Genomic DNA, 18,436 nt, shown 5'->3' on the forward strand with positions numbered 1-18,436 from the left:
TTATGATTTCAAATACCAATGCAAAATAAGAAGTGTAAAAAAGACTGAGTTTAAATGCAGTTTGTGTGTGCGTGTCTGTGTGCGTGTCTGTGTGCGTGTCTGTCTGTCTGTCTGTCTGTCTGTCTGTCTGTCTGTCTGTCTGTCTGTCTGACTGACTGACTGTGTCATTGTCTGTGTAACACTTTATATCTTGTCAACAGGTTTCAACTCTGGACTTTTGAGAATGGCTGCTCAGATCATGTTATCTGTGCTGCTTTTGGGGATAATAAGTGAGTAATTGAAAATATTGCTCTTCAGTTTTCTTAAATCTTTCATTTGACATCAATCAAATGTAAATGTATGTGAAATGTAACTGTATCTGTATAGTGAGCACCCAGCAGAATTGAAATAAATTGAGTTCGTTCTAACGCCTAATAGAATTACCAACAGCAAGCAATAATATGACCAACCAGTAGGCCTATTTTTTTGCTCCTTTAACCACAGTATTAATTGCATAAAACGTCACCGTCGAAGTGTACAATAACGCATCAGATATACTTGTGAGAGCTGGAGAGGTAGCGCTTAATTTTTTACAAGACAGGGTTTTACTGACCCCCTCTGGTTGCATCTGGAAGTGTTGTACACCTGTATCTGCACCGAACAGACACCTAGTAGAGTACTACTCACATGACATCACCAAACCAATTTGCCAATTATTTTGTCTTGAAAATGAGTTCTATCAGTAGTCCTACATCTTGAACAATGCCAGTGTTTAGTGCCACTCCAAAAGATTAAGTGTTTTATCTTTTATCTTTTCTTTTTATAGGTGTGGTGACTCCACAGACAACATCTCAGACCATAGGATGTAAGTTACACTTATTTTATTTTTTTTGTGCCTCCATTCAATTGAGTGTGCTGAAATTTAAAATGGGAATGCAATGCATCCGATTGCACCCTTGTAGAATCTGGTCTGCAGGGACTGACCTTTCCAAAATCAATTTCATGATGTTTAATACAGTATATACTTTTAAAGTATGGCTTACAATTGTGTTCAACAGAGATTTTTGTTACATAAACTATTGTTTATGATGACATAATATCCGATTGTTTTCACAGTGCTTTGAGGGCAGATATCGCCCTCAAACCTCCTGTTAACCTCCTTACTAAGATAAAGGTTTCTGTGCCTTTCTTACCAAGAGTCGCTCTGAGTATGCTCCTAAAGAGCTCCATAAGGACATTTTTTTAAGAAGTTAGGAGCTCTCAGGGGCTGCTATAAAACTTGAAAATAGGACACAGGACTAGGAAGATGGAAATGCATTTCATTCGGCTCACAGTCTAATTTTCACCACCTTTACCATAGCGCTTTAAAATTCTGGGTTTAACTTTTTCAATAAAATTCAATCAAAAGGGAATGCATAAAATAAAATATAAAAGAGAATATTTTCCTTTAGCATAAATCCTAAGTGTTAGGAGTGTTATACAATTCAAATAGTTAAAAAACTAAAATAAAAAAGACCAACGTAGAAATTGTGTATGCAATAGGCTAAAGCAAAATGAATAATATAAAAAAGGATCCCTTTGTCATAGCCGCAAACCACTTTTTAAAAGTTGATTTTACCTGCCTTCATGTCTTTGATTAAGGGGCAGCTGAGGAGAAACATTATGGGATAGGGTAAAGTGGAGTATGTCCAACCTGTGCAGATGCATTGGGGACTATAGCCTCTATATATTGGGCTCCTGCTCCACCAACTGTGTTAAACTGGTTCCCTGCTAACTACATCCGTTATATTTGAATTTTACATTTTATTTTGTCATTATTTAACCTTTAATCAGGAAAGAAACTCATCTCTTTTTTAAGAGTGTTATCGCCAAGACAGGCAGCAACACAATTAACAGAGTTTCACACAAAGAGCGAGCTGCCAAACGTACAAAAATACATGATTAGAAATTAAAAGACACAAATAGCAAATCTGAACAGCAAATGTTAGTCAGGATCATCCACGAAGAAATCAGGGAGAACATCTACAGCCAAATGTGTTGTGCTCCAAGTCATTCAACTTCATCTTAAAAGCATCCAACAAAAGGAGTTTGTCAAGTCTCAGCTGTTTTTCTCATTTGTTCCAAGTAAAGGGAGCAGTAAATTAAAATGCCTATTTCCCCAGTTCACTTCCGACTTTTGAAACTTGCATGCTACTTTATGATAAAGTTCTCACTTGAGCTACTGTACACTCTTTGTCAGTCATTCAATTTGTGACAATAAATATTGTTTTCTGCTCTTATTTTAGTAATCCCAAATGTAACTCAGAGCACAACTCAACAGCCAACTCCTCCACTGAATCCATCGGTTAATTTTGGTAAGTTGAATCCTGAAAAGGGTTCTAGTATTTTATTCATTTGTTCTCTGCACAAACTTGTAATGCAATCATTTTCAGAATCAGTGGCCTTATAGTTACTACTAAAGGATTCTATTTGTTTGAGCTTTTTACTAGTTAAGTGACTTTATGCTTTTTAATTGCCATTGGACAAGACATATTGATTACTAGGCACATTTAAGTTTGTTGTGTACTTTGCTCATTGTATGTTTTTTTTCTTCTTCATGTTATGCCTCGTGTTCTTTCTAGGACCCCTCTACACCATTGCTGGAAACACAACCAAACGAGCACTTGATGGAAGTTCTCCTCTGATTCTCCTGCAACACCCTTTTGTGTACTTTGGACAGGCATACAACCAGATTTATGTATGTAAAAACAATTTGAGCAATACAACAAATCAATTGTCTTTAAAGGAATTTAATTGAATTCATTTTTTCACACTTTTGAAAATGATGGATGGAGTTTGAATAAAAGCAGAGTTACTTAGGATATTAAAAACTTGCAGGGTTCCTGCCAGTGTTTTGCAAAGCTGGCAGCTCTCCAGGCCTTAGTATACCCCTCTGGTGGTAGTCAAAAATTTAAAATAACTGGATGAGAAACATCTATTGATAGGAACCAAGTAGTTTTGAGATATCTGTACTTTACCCTTTTGACGTTCAACACTGCTTTTTACAATTTAACTTGTATTTTGGGGGTGACATTAGCTCAGTTTGTAGCGACTTGGGTTGGGAACAGGAGGGTCGCGGGCTGGATGCAGATCATCTCTCTATTAATGCATGTCCCCAGGTCCTGCTTGTGCATGTCTGTGATTCAGTGCTGTGTGTGTGAGACACGTTTTTAAAATAACAGAATGCGAACAGAGATATTTCCCCCTCAGGGATTAATAAAGTACATAAAATTAAATGTAAAAAAAAAAATGAAACAACCTAAAAAAACTTTTTTCATGATTCTGTTATCAACAAAAGTACACGTAATCTGTCCCTTGTCAAAAAAAAGACACTTGACCACAGAACATGTCTTTGTCAAAAGATGTTTTTCAACAGGCCGAGCAACTTTTCCAAAGCAAATGCGAAAATGTAACCAAAGACTTGAGATGACTAAACATGCCCCTGTCAATACAAGGAATCTGTAACAACAAATTATTTTTTGCTTCTAGGTGAACCACAATGGACACATGACCTTTGTGCATCCATGGGGTAATTGGGTACCTCAAATGTTTCCAATGCATGGTTCCAGAGACGTCATTGCTCCATTCTGGACCGATTTTGACAACAGAGAAACTGGTTGGGTCTACTACAACCAATACACCAACGGCAGTGTTCTTAATCAAGCAAACCAAGACATTAATAACTACTTCCCAGGCCTGAACTTTAACGCCGACTTGGTCTTTGTTGCAACTTGGTATGAGATGGCCTACTATCCAAACAGTGGAACAGTAAGTAAATCATGTAATGAAAAAGGAAATACATCTAACATGTTGGTGGGTTTTACCTTTGATATAACTTAAGATAAAAACTCTGAATCCTTTCCCCTCCAAGAAAACGACAGTACAAGCAGTCTTGATCTCTGGCGGCCAATACTCATTTGTGCTGATGAACTATGGAATGATAGCTCCACCAGCCCACAATGTGGAAGTAAGAGACATTTCAACTGTATGCAATGTACTAGGATACATGTTTTGAATTTGAAGCGAGGAACATTCCTAAAAATGTTGAATTAATATTTATATACTGTATGTAATGTTTATTTCTGACGTGCTGCTGCCCTCTTGGCTAGGTCACCCTGGTAAAAGATATCTTGAGCTCAATGGGTTAATCACCAGGTGAAATAAATTATATATAAACAATTATATATCTTTCTGACTGCATTTCAGGCAGGATATGACACAGTCAATTCCCCATACCATTTCACCGTCGCTGGATCATTCAACAACAATGCAACAGGATTTAATGAAACTTTCCGCCAAGGTAGCAATGTCGGCGTACTCGGTCGCTGGGCTTTCCGGGTGGACAATGGAACAAGAGGCTGTGTAATTAACTGTAAGTGATGTGTGTTTTTTTTCTTTCGAAGCAGGGTTGTATAATAATAATAATAATAATACATTTATTTATATCGCACCTTTAAAAACAACTGTTTACAAAGTGCTTTACAGATAAAAACAAATACATCAATATTTCGAGAAGAAGGAACAGAGGTTAACGGACAGACCAAACATTGAGCATAAAAATAATATAAAAGCAGAAAACAGAAAGCAGGGTTGTATGACAAACATGTTTATAAGTGTATTTGTCACAGGAGATGCCTGTTAACCAGACCCTTACATTGAGAATCCAGGCAGGAGGTCAAGTTTTACATTGCTACAGAGCCACTTGTACCATTTCATTCAGCACATTTTAAGAAACTACCGCCTAAAAACCAGTGTCAGTAGATTTAGCTAGAAATGATTTAAACACTTATTTGGCTGAGCAATGAAGCAGCATTTGAAACATTCATTACTGCTTAACACAGGTAAGCTATTGATATTTCCAGTGTCAACAGGACTATTTTGACCATCCACAATGTTTGCTTTCATTTATAAGGTCCAACCACTCCTCCAATAACGACACCTCAGCCAACTCCTCCATTGAATCCTCCAGTTGTTGGAGGTAAGTCTTAAATAAGGTATTTATTTTCATATGTCCATTCCATGAACACAGAAGCCTTGGCTTCATGTCAAAATGGTTCCTAAAAGTAGTTATTAATGAGGGTTTGTACTTATTTCCAGTGGGTTAGAGATTATACCTCTATTGTGACTGTATGTTTGTTAACAAAAAATGTTGCTTTAAAAAGGATGTATTGGCCTCAGTTGTTGAGTCAAATGTCAACTTGTTGCACCTTTAAAGTGGATTGAGAAATATTAAGTGTTATACATAGTTCAACAGCTGCCTAGGAGACTGTTGTTAATATGCATTTTATTTTTCAGTAATTGGTGTGTCCACTGTTCTTTCTAGGACCCCTCTACCCCATTGCTGGAACAACGACCAATAGAGCACTTGATGGAAGTTCGCCTATTATTCTCCTGCAACACCCTTTTGTGTACTTTGGACAGACATATAACCAGATATATGTATGTAAACACATTCAGCAAACGTTTGTAGTATCTTTTATGTAGGTATCAGATTTCAATTTTATAGACAAAACAGGATAGCTTTAACAAATACTTTGCAATACTGGCTTCCCTCAAAGTCTAAGTGGAACCATCTACTTGGTTTTTCAAACATACGGTTGCTATGGAAACATCTATTGATTAAAAATCTATACAAGAACACAGTATAGACTTTTTGGACCGCAGGAACTTTTCATAGTTCAAGGAACAGTTCCAACTCACCCCATTTTTATAAATTCTGTTAAACAGAAACTTTGAACTATAAACTTTCAAATAATAAAGGTGGCAATGAGGAAGATTTTCACTTATTTTGGCTTTATTGCTAAAATGTTCACCAAGCCACAGGTCAACAATTAGCCAGTTAGCACCTTGTTCATGGGACAGCCAAGCACCACTTTGCGTGTTGAAACTGTCATACTTAGTCTGTAATATTTAATTTGTACACCAACTTAGGACACAAGTCAACTTTTGACAGTGACTTAATGTAGGTACCTAACAAATCACTGACACCTTTTTTCTTAATTCTAGTTTTCTGTTTGTAACTTTAACATGTACTTATACAGTTGTACTGATATTTCATAACTATCGATTAACATTGTATTTAACTACTTTTTAAGTAGATTTCTTTAATGATGAAGTCCTCCTCTAGTACTGTGAAAACCATAAACAGTTTAGCAAAAAACACAAAATCCATGTGTTTGGAAGCCTTTCAAAAAAATTACAAAGTCAAGAAATATTGAAGCTATGATGTGACTTTTTTTCACCAGGTAAACCACAATGGACACATGACTTTTGACTCATCATGGTATAGTTATATACCTCAAATGTTTCCAATGCATGGTACCAGAGACATCATTGCTCCATTCTGGACCGATTTTGACAACAGAAAAACTGGTTGGGTCTACTACAACCAATACACCAACGGCAGTGTTCTTAATCAAGCAAACCAAGACATTAATAACTACTTCCCAGGCCTGAACTTTAACGCCGACTTGGTCTTTGTTGCAACTTGGTATGAGATGGCCTACTATTCAAACACTGGAACAGTAAGTAAATCATGTAATGAAAAAGGAAATACATCTAACATGTTGGTGGGTTTTACCTTTGATATAACTTACTATAAAAACTCTGAATCCTTTCCCCTCCAAGAAAACGACAGTACAAGCAGTCTTGATCTCTGGTGGCCAACACTCATTTGTGCTGATGAACTATGGAATAATAGCTCCACCAGTCCACAATGTGCAGGTTTGAAACCTTAAAAAAGTCTTAATAAAACAAATTATATGCATTTGATTAATTTGACATTCTTATGTATACCTTTTTTTCAGATATGTAAATGCAATGAAAATTTAATTTTGTCTTTATGGCTTTATTTTAGGCAGGATATGACACAGCCAATTCCCCTTACTCTCTCACCATCAGTGGATCCTTCTCTAACGTTACATCAGCCAATATCTCTGCCACTTTCAACCAGGGCAGCAATGTCTTGGTACCAGGTCGCTGGGCTTTCAGGGTAGACAATGGATCTAGGAGCTGCTCTTTAAATGGTCAGACTCACTTTTGTAATATTATGTTTAATATGTTGACCAAGGTATTTGTGCACTGATTTCATTAAAAGACATTAACGCATTGTAACCCAGAGATAAACAGGGTAACATGCCCAATAAGTTCTCAAAGGGAATCTTTATGTCTTCAAGTTGAACAACACACTGACTTAAGTCATGTAATGACCTTTTCTTCTGTGCCATCCTTCTCCAACCTGCTTTTTTTGTACCAACTCTACAGTTTTCCCTCTGTAACTTTTTTTTTAATTTCCTACAAAGGTTCACCAGTACAATTGGGGGAGTCATTCTGGAGTGACAGCACCTGTTCACAGAAGTGCACCTGCACCGCAGCAGGCCTACAGTGTTCCAACCAACACTGCTCTTTTCCCCAAATCTGCCAGCCTGCTGCCTCTCACTACTCCTGCCAGACCGTGCAGAAAGGCCTCTGCACTATAAGTGGGGATCCACATTACACTACCTTCGATGGCACAGTGTTTCACTTTCAGGGTACCTGCACTTACGTTCTCTCTGAGCCATGCGGAACAGGGCTGCCCTACTTTAGAGTAGAGAGCAAGAATGAGCATCGGGGCAGCACTCATGTTTCATGGACCAGACTGGTTAAAGTGTTTGTCTATAATGAGACAATTGAGCTTGTGAAGGGACATCATGGTGAGGCTAAGGCAAGTAATAATTACCACGTTTTTAATTATATAAAAATATTAACATGAATATATTAATATTACATTTCAATTATTTTTTCTGCTTTCTGGTGTACTTACAGGTCAATGGAGCTTTTAAAGTAACTCCAATCTCCCTCAACAATGGCAGCATCCAAGTTTTTGAGTCAGGTTTTTCTTTGATCGTGAGCACTGACTTTGGATTAGAGGTATCCTATGATTTGAACCATCTTGCCAAGATCAGACTGCCTTATACGTATCATAATGCAACATGCGGCTTGTGTGGAAACTTCAACAATAACCCTGGGGATGACTTCCTGACCCGCCAAGGCGAACTTGTTAGCTCTGATGGGGTTTTTGCTAACAGCTGGCAAGCATCAGCAGATGACGAACCTGGTTGTGGGCCAAAATGTGAAGGTGTAAACTGCGCTGTCTGCACTGAGAGTCAGACAGCTTTGTTCAGCAATTTTGACCATTGTGGTATCCTCAAGAACACTTCCGGCCCCTTTGCTGCATGTCATCAAATTTTGTCTCCAGAGAGCTTTGCGGAGAACTGTGTGTTTGATTTGTGTGTGGGACAAGGCTACCAACCCATTCTGTGCCAAGCCCTAAACGTCTATGCAAGTCAGTGCCAACAGTCGGGTATTCAGCTCGGAAGTTGGAGGAGCGAAGGATTCTGTGGTACATCTCTCTCTTTCAACACCATAAAACATATACTGTTTAAGTTGCTTTTTATTTCATAGGAATTTTCTTTTCTTTTATTTAGAAATTCAATGTCCATCCAACAGCCACTTTGAGTCTCAAGGAACAGGATGTCCAGCGACCTGTGCCTATCCAAATGCTGCCAATAACTGCACTATCCCTAACCAGGAGAGCTGTATCTGTGATTATGGCTTCATCCTTAGTGGTGGAGTGTGTGTCCCTCATGCTGAGTGTGGCTGCAACTTTGAGGGTAGCTACTACCGCTCCGGAGAAACAGTAATTCTAGATGAGGACTGTGGGAGACTTTGCAGCTGCAGTTATGGTTCCATGACCTGCAGTTCCCATGGTTGTGGCCCACTTGAATCTTGCAGTGTGGTAGACGGTGTAAGAGGATGCAAACCTAACAGTTATGCGACATGTTGGGTTAAAGGCCCAGGGTCATATCATACATTTGATGGAAAGACATATCAGTACCCTGGAGCCTGTCGATTGACTCTTGCCAAAGTAATGGGATTGTCTAATCACCCGCACTTTATGGTGACCACAGAAAAAGTGCCCAGAGGCCAGCAGGGTTTCGCCAATGTTCTAACGTTTGAGGCTGAAGGAACACAAGTCTCCATTGAAATAACAGCCAGCGGCAGAGTTAAGGTACATACATTTAATGTAGAGCTCCTGAAGACAAATGTGACAAAATTGATGTTAAAATTAAAAAAAATCTTCTCATTATCTGTCTTTTTACATCGCCATTTAGGTGGATGGTCAGCTTATCAGACTACCCTTCAGCTCAGCATCAAACCACATCCAGATCTCCCACAGCAGCATTTACAGCATCATCATTCACACCTCATTTGGTGTAACTGTGCAGACAGTCTGGCCTCACTATGTGCGTGTCACAGCACCCGGTATCTACAATGGCACACTTGGTGGACTCTGTGGTAATTACAATGGTCATCCTTATGACGAATTCGTCACAACGAATGGCAACCTGGTCAATAGCTCTCAGGCCTTTGGGGACAGTTGGCGAGATGGCTCACTTGCTGCTCACTGTGTGGAGAGCAGAGATCATAACTCTACAACATATAACAATTCTAGGCAGGAATGTGACATCCTTGGATCACCACATGGGCCATTTGCCAAGTGTTGGGCCTCAGTAGACGCACAACAGCATATAGATGACTGTGTGGATGCCATTGAAGCCTCTCAAGATCCTGCATCATTCCATTGCAAGGTTCTACAAGATTATGCACTGATGTGTCAGCAGAAGGGAATGATCTTAGGAGACTGGAGGAATGTAACTGGCTGTGGTAAATATTTTGCTTTTGGTGAAGCTGTCTTGAAAATCTATATTTTTAATACCTCTGCTGAATCCTTTATTTCTGTTTCTCTCTAGAGCAAAACTGCCCCGTGAACAGCCATTATGAACTCTGCGGAAGCGCTTGTCCTTCCTCTTGCCCGACCCTCTCATTTCCCTTCTCCTGTAACAGAAAGTGCCAGGAAGGATGCCAGTGTGATGATGGTTTTGTCCTCAATGGCAATCAATGTGTGCCACCAACAGACTGTGGATGCTATTATCAAGGTCGCTATCGGCAAGGTGGTGATCAGTTCTGGGATGGCGAGTGTCAGAATTTGTGCAACTGTAATGGCAACACTGGGATAGTCCACTGCTCCCCAAGCTCCTGCGGTCCCCTTGAGTCCTGCCGTGTGGTGGAGGGAGACTTCGGCTGCCATCCAAACCCACATGGCGTCTGCTTTGCCTCAGGTGACCCTCATTACAGCAGCTTTGATGGTAACACGTTTGACTTCCAGGGGACCTGCCGGTATGTTCTGGCAACACTTTGTAATGCCACTGATGGACACCATGAATTCTCAGTGGAAGGAAAGAATGAGCAATGGCAAAGCACTCCTTACTCAATCACAGCTGAAGTGTTTGTCAACGTGTGGGGCTATCAAGTGCACATGTCACGGAACAACTATGGCATGGTAGAGGTGAGTCAAGCATTTGGGAACTGTTGGTCAATCTGGGGGATCCTTGCTAAAATATGTTTTTGCTCACAGCCAGTAAAATGGCATTTGAATTTATTAAGCTTTTAAATAAAAATATCAGTATATGTCACAGTGATACTGTTTTATAGAAGTTATAACAATAACAGTTTTAATCCTCTGCTTTTCCCCTCAATTGTGTAGATCAATGGAATTACAGCAAATTTACCAATTCTCTTGAAAGGAGGTCAAATTTCCATCTATGCAAGTGGATTTCAAACATTTGTCAGCACTGATTTTGGCCTGAGTGTCACATATGATGGATGGAGTACAGTGACAATCTCTGTGCCTTCCAATTACAGGTATCTGCTACTTAACATAACTTTATTTCTAATTATTAACGTGCATTACACAATGATGACAAATCTTGGAAATTACGATCTCTGCCGCCTGGAGGCAAACATTACACTTGACTGTCAATTGGAATATGTTATGTCAAAAATACATCTATTTAATTGTGTATTTCAATATATTTATGTTGTCTTCTAGTACACATCTTATTTTTTATCTTTGAAGTAATTTTTTGTAACAATATAAATGTATTTTTATTATTATTTAAAGTGAACAAACATGTGGACTTTGTGGCAACTTCAATGGGGATCCAAATGATGACTTCCAAACCCCGTCAGGAATGATAGTCAACACTCCAGATGAGTTTGGAAAAGCTTGGAAAGTGGCAGGCAACTACACCTGCAGTGATGGGTGTGGCTCCTCTTGCCAACAATGCACCAATGAGCAACCTGCTCGAGACAAATGTGAGCTGATTCAGGCAGCTGATGGCCCCTTCAGCTTCTGCCATGGGCAGGTGGACCCAGCCCCATATTTCAATGACTGTGTGTTTGATGTTTGTGTGTCGGGCAATGAGGGCCAAGATATTCTGTGCAGGGCAATTCAGGCATACGCCACTGCATGTCAGTCTGCTAATGTTCGAATCTACCCCTGGAGAGAGAACACAACCTGCCGTAAGTTAACACCTTTTTAAAAACAAAATCTGCCATTACATCTAAATACAGGCTTAGAATATTAAAATTGTTGTAACTAAATCTATGTTTTGTTTCCTCAATTTTAAAGAAATACAGTGTCCAAACAACACCCATTATGAGCTGTGTGGTACTGACTGTGGCCAAACCTGTGCCAGCAGCATTGATGCAACCTGTGTGCAGGTTTGCTCTGAGGGATGTTTCTGTGATGAAGGCTTCGTAAGGAGCGGGACAAACTGTGTCCCTGTTGAAAACTGTGGGTGCCAATACGATGGCTACTACTTTGATGTGAGTAATATACCTGTTGATATTTGTTTTATATTATTTTGCCTAAAAATATGTCTTGTTTATCAAAGATGTAAGAATGTTTTCTCTGTTAACCATCAAGATATGCTTCTTTAAGGGATTAGAGAATGGTATTTACAGTAATCTCATATCACACAGACATACACCAAAAGGCCAACACATTTCTTCACTGTGTGCACAACTTACTATGTGTGCCCTATCAAACTGTGGTTACGAGAGCAAGTTATTTATGAAGAACGTTTTGCAATAATTTCACAGAATATTTCACCTTATTTTTCTAAACATTGTCCAAAAGTAATCCATCTGTGTTATAGTACAATATGACATATTTGTATGTACATCGCATCTATTAACAAACAAAAAGATGAAAAGGGGGAAACAGTTGTTCCTTTTTTTGGTCTACTTCTAAAGGAAAATATTTGCTTTATTGAATTTAATTAAACTTTTAAGCATGCATTACTTGGAAAAAACCTTCTTAAAAAAATTTAAAAAACATGTGGTGTCCTGCATGTTACTGCTATATTTAGTGGTTTTTATTGGTCTCTTTTTCTCATACGCTACAGGCTGGTGAGTCCTTCTGGACAGATGATTGTTCCCAACAATGTCAGTGCTATGCTCCCAATGACCTGCGCTGTTCTGCTGCATCTTGCACTCCTGCACAAGAGTGCACAATAAGAAATGGCAAGCTCGGCTGTTTTTTTTCGTCTGACATGGTGACTTGCTCTGTGTGGGGAGATCCACATTACACTTGCTTTGATGGGTCAGTGGCTCATTTTCAGGGAACATGCTCTTACATCGTTACTGAGAGTGAGAGCCACAGCATAAATGAAACACAGTTTCAGGTAGTAGCCACTAATAATCACAGAGGCAACACCCACGTGTCGTTTGTGTCGGCTGTGGATGTATACCTCTCAAATATGCTCGAGAATGCACACATAAGGATTGGACCAAACAAAATACTTAAGGTAAGCTTTTTATTGTTTTTAAGATGAAATTCCTGTTTCCAAAAATAAGAGGCTCACTTCTTTTCTTTCTCTCTTTAATATCTCGTCCCTTCAGGTAAATGGAAGTAAGGTGCATCTTCCCACCGTTGTAGGAACCTTGGCTCATGTGTCAAGGAAGGGAAGGTTCATAGAAGTCAATGCCGGTGATCTGATAGTAGAGTTTGATGGAAAGAGTACATTAATGGTGAGAATCAGCAAAAACCGTGAAAACCGAGTCAGTGGGATGTGTGGAAACTTTAATGGTGACTCTTCAGATGACAAAGTCCTGCCCAATGGAACACTAGCACTAAATGATAATCATTTCGGGCACAGCTGGAAGTCACCTACAAGCCAACCAGGGTAAGTGCTTGTAAAAAAAGGACTTAATTTGGATTGTTTGCTGACATTCTTTCTTAAAGAAGCAGGTCGTTTTCAGGTGACCACACATAATCATCTGTTCTTGTTCCGCAGTTAGAAGTTTTACGATGTTGTTAAAAACATTGGAAACAATACTAATTCTTATATATCACCTACAAAAGCAGACAAGATGATCAGCAATAAGATAGATCATTTCTATAGTTAATTAACATTCCCAACATTCCTACCATTTGATTTGATTTAATTCTACTTTGTCAGACGTGGTCTGAAACATGACAATGGCTCCATTTGCAAGACTGCAAACATGCACATTTGTATATGACTGTAATAATATCACCTCGTGAACTTATGCATAAAGTTATATTGTCATTTCTAGATGTGGATCCACGGATGAAGACATTGGTGATGGATTGACCAACTGCCCCTACTTGCAAGAATACTCTGATCTCTGTAGTTGCATCACAAACACCAGTGGCCCATTCAGTTCCTGTCACTCACACTCTAACCCGGAGCCATTTTACGACGCCTGTGTGTATGATCTCTGCCTCTACACTCCAGCCAATGGCATGCTGTGTTCTGCTGTGTCCGCCTATGAGTCAACTTGCTCATTTTTTGGATTTACCTTCCCAGAATGGCGCTCTGCTTTGTATTGCGGTATGTTTTAACTGCCCTAAGGGACATCTGAGACATAGAATTAGGAAAAAAATTAACTCTCAGTAACTTTTGTATCAACGGTAGTTTCAGTTCCATGTTTTTTTTTGCAGTTGTAAGACTCATTTCCTCCGACTTTTCTCAACTTTACCGTAGATGAGCCAGACCCATGCGATGAACTGGAGTGCTCAGAGAATGAGTGGTGCGGCGAGCGTCATGGAGAGTACGGCTGCTTCTGTGATGAGCAGCACCATCGAGCGAAAAATGAGAGCTATGGTGAGAACACGCCTGTTAAACCCTGAATTCTTGCATTTAAGTTAAGAAGTGGAAACACTTCGCGCACATACTTTGTGATTTAAAGAATGCAAGTATTGTCTAACTTTTCAACATGAACTTCTTTTTAAACATGTTTTGCCATGATGGGGAAGCACAATGCGCTTTCGTGTAAACATCTTAAACAGAGCAGTTCTAATGAGTGATTTAGAACTGTACTGTTTAAAGAAAATACATGGTTCTTTAGCTTCAAGTCAAAACTAGCAGCCTTTCAGATAAAAAGGCAGAATTGAACTTAGTGAGTCTCAAGATGTACCTGGACCAGTTGTTCCAATGACCTAGTTTGAATTTTTCTCCAGAATGCAGCTTATTGTGGAAGGAAATTTAGAGGATACAATGTCAAAAAAACATCAGTACAATCTGGATCTCACAATCTTTTACTTCTTCACCACTATGAATGAGTTTAATTATTCAGACTGTCACCTCTGACTGACTTTGTCTCCATAAAACCTTGGCAGATGCTCCTAAATATGGTCTAAACATGTGCCATCCCTGTCAGACAAAGCATACAAACGGCCACTCAAATGTACTTCGATGGCTCGCCAGTATAATCCTCATCTCTCATATAAGGTACTGATGGAATGTGATCAAATTTATCATTTGTACTGTATTTTGCTTTCGCAGACACGTCAATCACTTGTGTCAGCAGTACAGGTACCATGTCTTTGTCGCGCTGCCAATTGTTTGAAGCTGGCTTCAACCCAAGCACCCTCCACCTCAAAGATCACTCCTGCAATGGGACAATTCAGGACGGTAAACTCGTGTTTCAGTTTGACAATGACGAGCACCAGTGTGGGACAGTTCTTAGAGTAAGTCTATAACGTTTAACATTGGAACACAATCTGAGGAATATGAATATTTATTGAATGCCATTTCAGATGCTAAAACAACTACTTTATTTTAACTACAGTTAACAGCTAACATTTTGTAATCTCCTATTTCAGAGCAATGGGACCCACATCATCTATGAGAACACCATTAAGGGTGACGTGGACACCCATGGGAGTGTAATTAGCCGTAAAAAGAATATTAATCTGAATTTCTGCTGTGACTATCCTCTGACCAGGGACCTGTCCATGGCTGTGGGCATCAACCCTTTGGAGAGGTAGCAATAACTTCCCCACTGCAATTCTCAATAACTTCTGTACTTTTTGTTGCAAACTAAATGAAGAACATCGGGGGGGTTAGAGTAGAGAAATTAGTTTTAATGAAACTAAACTTTTTTCTGTTATCACACGGTCAAAGATGATAACAAAGTTTAAATGAAGTTCGATCTTGTGCTAAGTACCTGAATTCTTCTCTGCCACTGATGGCCTTTTAAAGCAATATTCACCCAGAAACTCAGGGGAGTCTAAACATGATCCATAAGTGGGATGTGTATGTCAAAAATACTCAAAGGACTAGCCTGTATTGTGTAAACTGTATTCACTGAACAACTGTTGAATGTAAATTACTGCATATTACCTGAGCTTATGGTAACCTGCTTCTTGAGTTTAATCCCAATATGTGTTTGTTTTTTTAGCATTGTGAACAGGAAGCTACCTGCTGGTGTTGGAGAGTATAATGTCAGAATAGTACCCTACCAGGACGAAGGATTCCACATCCCCTTCACTGGTGACAACGTAGACATTGAACTCAACCAAAGGTTGTATGTGGAGGTTCGGGCAGAAGGACTTGATGAACGGCAGATCTCCATCATCCTAGACTCTTGTTGGGCCACGCCTGTCAATATTGCAGACTACCCTGTCCGCTGGGATCTCATCAGTGAAGAGTAAAACCACTATTGCAAATTCAACTTGTCCTTTTCACTTATTTCTTGTTCTTAACTTTCTACAGCCATCATCTCTTATAAATTGTATCATGTTACTTTACATGGCCTGCATGTAAACAACTTTTCCTGCCTTCCAGGTGTCCTAACCCACAAGATGGTACAGTAGATGTGATTCAAAATGGCATCTCCACTGTGTCCCGATTCTCCTTCAAGATGTTCACCTTCACCGATTCCTCAACCATCTTCCTGCATTGCCAGGTCCACCTCTGTGTTTTGAAGGATAACAACTGCTTTAATGTGAGTCCTATTTTGTTTGTGTTCATGGTGATGCTATACAGATCATCAACAGGTGCATCACAATAATATGTTTATGATTTTCTGCAGAACTGCTACCAAGGTCATCAGAAGCGAGTTCAAAGGGATGTATCATACCATGACATTACAGACATCTCAGTTGGACCCATTGAAATGAGGCATGCAAGATCAGTTCAGACAGGTAAAGCTCTTCCGTTTTGCATTTTATGTGTCATACAATACAGCTATTGGGGACATTTGATCTAAAACATTGGTTGTTCTTTCGCAGGTCACGCAGTGGAAAAAAGCGGTGCCTCGGGCCAACTGACCTCCATGGGGACCTTACTAGTCAGTTTACTGGCTTTTAAAACTTTGATCTAGATAGATCAAAGTTAAGCCCTCAAACAGTCAAGGAACAAATGCATACATATAACACCACAACATATTAATCAGTCAGCACTATAGTTTTCGATATGAACACTAATGTATGATTGCTTAATGTTTTTCATGACTGTGGTCGGGGTATAAAATATTTAAGAACACTGTAGGGCATTGAGCAAAAACTAAATCTGCTTTTGTGAATAACACTGATATCCACTGATCACCTTTTTGTGTGTCTTAAAATGATTGTCAGTAACTGCAGGGCTTGTCTTTGTAAGCATTAGGTACTGTGTTCATTATTTATAATGAAGAAGGAGCGGTTATTGAAGTTATGTAAGTGTTAAATATGCATCCTCATTAGGTCAATATATGTTTTATTCATTTGATTTTGGATTGGATTCATATTTTAAACTTGTTCTTGATTTGATTTGTTTTCTGTCACCGAATCATTTTATGAAAGTACAGGACACATACAGGATGTGCACCATTGCAAAGTTAAATCTCGTTTTTCTTTGAGTTGTTTCCTATCGTTCCATTTCTGTAATTGATTTTAAAAATCATGCAAAATAAATTCAAATATAATGTTTATTGTTAAGTCTGCATCTTATTGGAAAAGGATTTACCTTTTTTAAGTTTAAAACGGTATCCTAATTCAAATATTAGGTTGTGACATTTCTGTACTGCATTACAGTTTAATGAAAATAACTATAATAAAGTCAGCCCAGTCGCCTTAAATATTAAACAGAGTTGGCACAGAGTCCTTTTTAATCAAGAAAGATGGATTTAAGTTTTCCTGAAAGCTGCAGGTTTACATGATTAGAGGAATTATATATTAACATGCCATAATATATAGTGTAATACAACAAATACAGACATCACTCTAAAATGGTACCCAGCTGGTCTAGCCTCAGGACCCAATATCCTCTCCTTACTGAGAAATCGTGACAGATATTGTCTGATGTCTGATATTGTCTGATATTTTTCAACCAATCAAATTCATTCAATTAAAAATGCGGCTGTTTGCACCTCAGAGAAAAACGTTTGAGAGAACAAACCAAAGGAACAAAACAAACAAACGTGTTGAAAAAGTACTTCAGACATAGGCCACAATATTTTTTTTCCAAGCACAAATTCTCGACCCAATGATAACAGATTTGCAACCTACTTTTGGATCTCGACCCACCAGTTCAGTACCACTGCTCAAAATCTAATTAATATTTAACAGAAGATCAATAACCTAAAATTCCCTATATCACCAAAGATTTTCAAAAAACATTAAAATATCAGTTGAATTTTAAATACAACTAGCAAAATAATAGTTATGCTATAATGAAAATAATGGTTGCTGCTCCCTACAAATAAAAACACACACAGACGTCACCTGAGTGTCTGTTTGTTAAATGTTGAACGTCCACTCAGTCCTACAGTTTATTAATGGAGACTACATATGTTCTGCTTCTAACCGTTTTTTTTATTTTTTAAAAGAAATTACTTAAATAGGGAAAATGGAGGTCCCCAGTCTCTAGCACAATTATTTTGGGGTCTCAAGCTAAAATTTAAGGGAACCTTTTATCAGATTTCTTGTGGCTAGTAGTGTATCCTGTGTCCATTTAACTGCCAATTGGAACCTAACTGTGATTCTTTAGTGTGAAAAATGTGAACAAAGACACGTTTAGTTAGTGGACTGACACAAACTTGTTGGCAGCAGGGACAAGAATCAAATCTCTGTCCAAGCTAAATAAATCAATTTAAAAAACACAGGAGAAATGTCGGATGTTTTTCTTGGCCCACTGGAAGTTCATGTGTGGAAATGGTTTCCACAAAGGAGAAATACTCTTTTATTGTGTTACTATATAATCTATCATATTATATCTATCCTTGCACTATATATATATATATA

At 38.8% G+C, this 18,436-nt stretch overlaps 2 protein-coding genes across 2 annotated transcripts; both read left to right on the top strand.

Annotated features, from left to right (window-relative positions):
• Window positions 1-203: 203 nt before the first annotated feature.
• Window positions 204-5,754, top strand: LOC306842247 (sushi, nidogen and EGF-like domain-containing protein 1; the record flags this gene model as incomplete). Its single annotated transcript, XM_079372373.1, has 10 exons — window positions 204-269; window positions 806-844; window positions 2,265-2,333; window positions 2,601-2,716; window positions 3,508-3,786; window positions 3,890-3,985; window positions 4,225-4,390; window positions 4,931-4,996; window positions 5,342-5,457; window positions 5,746-5,754. Exons 1-10 carry the CDS (start codon window positions 224-226, stop codon window positions 5,752-5,754), a joined length of 1,002 nt encoding a protein of 333 aa, XP_079228499.1. The 5' UTR covers window positions 204-223.
• A 509-nt stretch (window positions 5,755-6,263) lies between these two features.
• Window positions 6,264-16,991, top strand: LOC306842170 (alpha-tectorin). Its single transcript, XM_079372280.1, has 21 exons — window positions 6,264-6,542; window positions 6,646-6,741; window positions 6,875-7,043; window positions 7,320-7,720; window positions 7,822-8,398; window positions 8,484-9,067; window positions 9,171-9,723; window positions 9,810-10,405; window positions 10,604-10,761; window positions 11,021-11,421; window positions 11,531-11,727; window positions 12,309-12,710; window positions 12,805-13,088; window positions 13,483-13,760; window positions 13,914-14,033; window positions 14,715-14,899; window positions 15,035-15,195; window positions 15,613-15,861; window positions 15,999-16,158; window positions 16,246-16,357; window positions 16,445-16,991. Exons 1-21 carry the CDS (start codon window positions 6,282-6,284, stop codon window positions 16,534-16,536), a joined length of 6,036 nt encoding a protein of 2,011 aa, XP_079228406.1. The 5' UTR covers window positions 6,264-6,281; the 3' UTR covers window positions 16,537-16,991.
• The last annotated feature ends 1,445 nt before the right edge of the window (window positions 16,992-18,436 follow it).

This window comes from Symphodus melops (assembly GCF_947650265.1).
Source record: "Symphodus melops genome assembly, chromosome: 21".
NCBI classification, from domain to species: domain Eukaryota; kingdom Metazoa; phylum Chordata; class Actinopteri; order Labriformes; family Labridae; genus Symphodus; species Symphodus melops.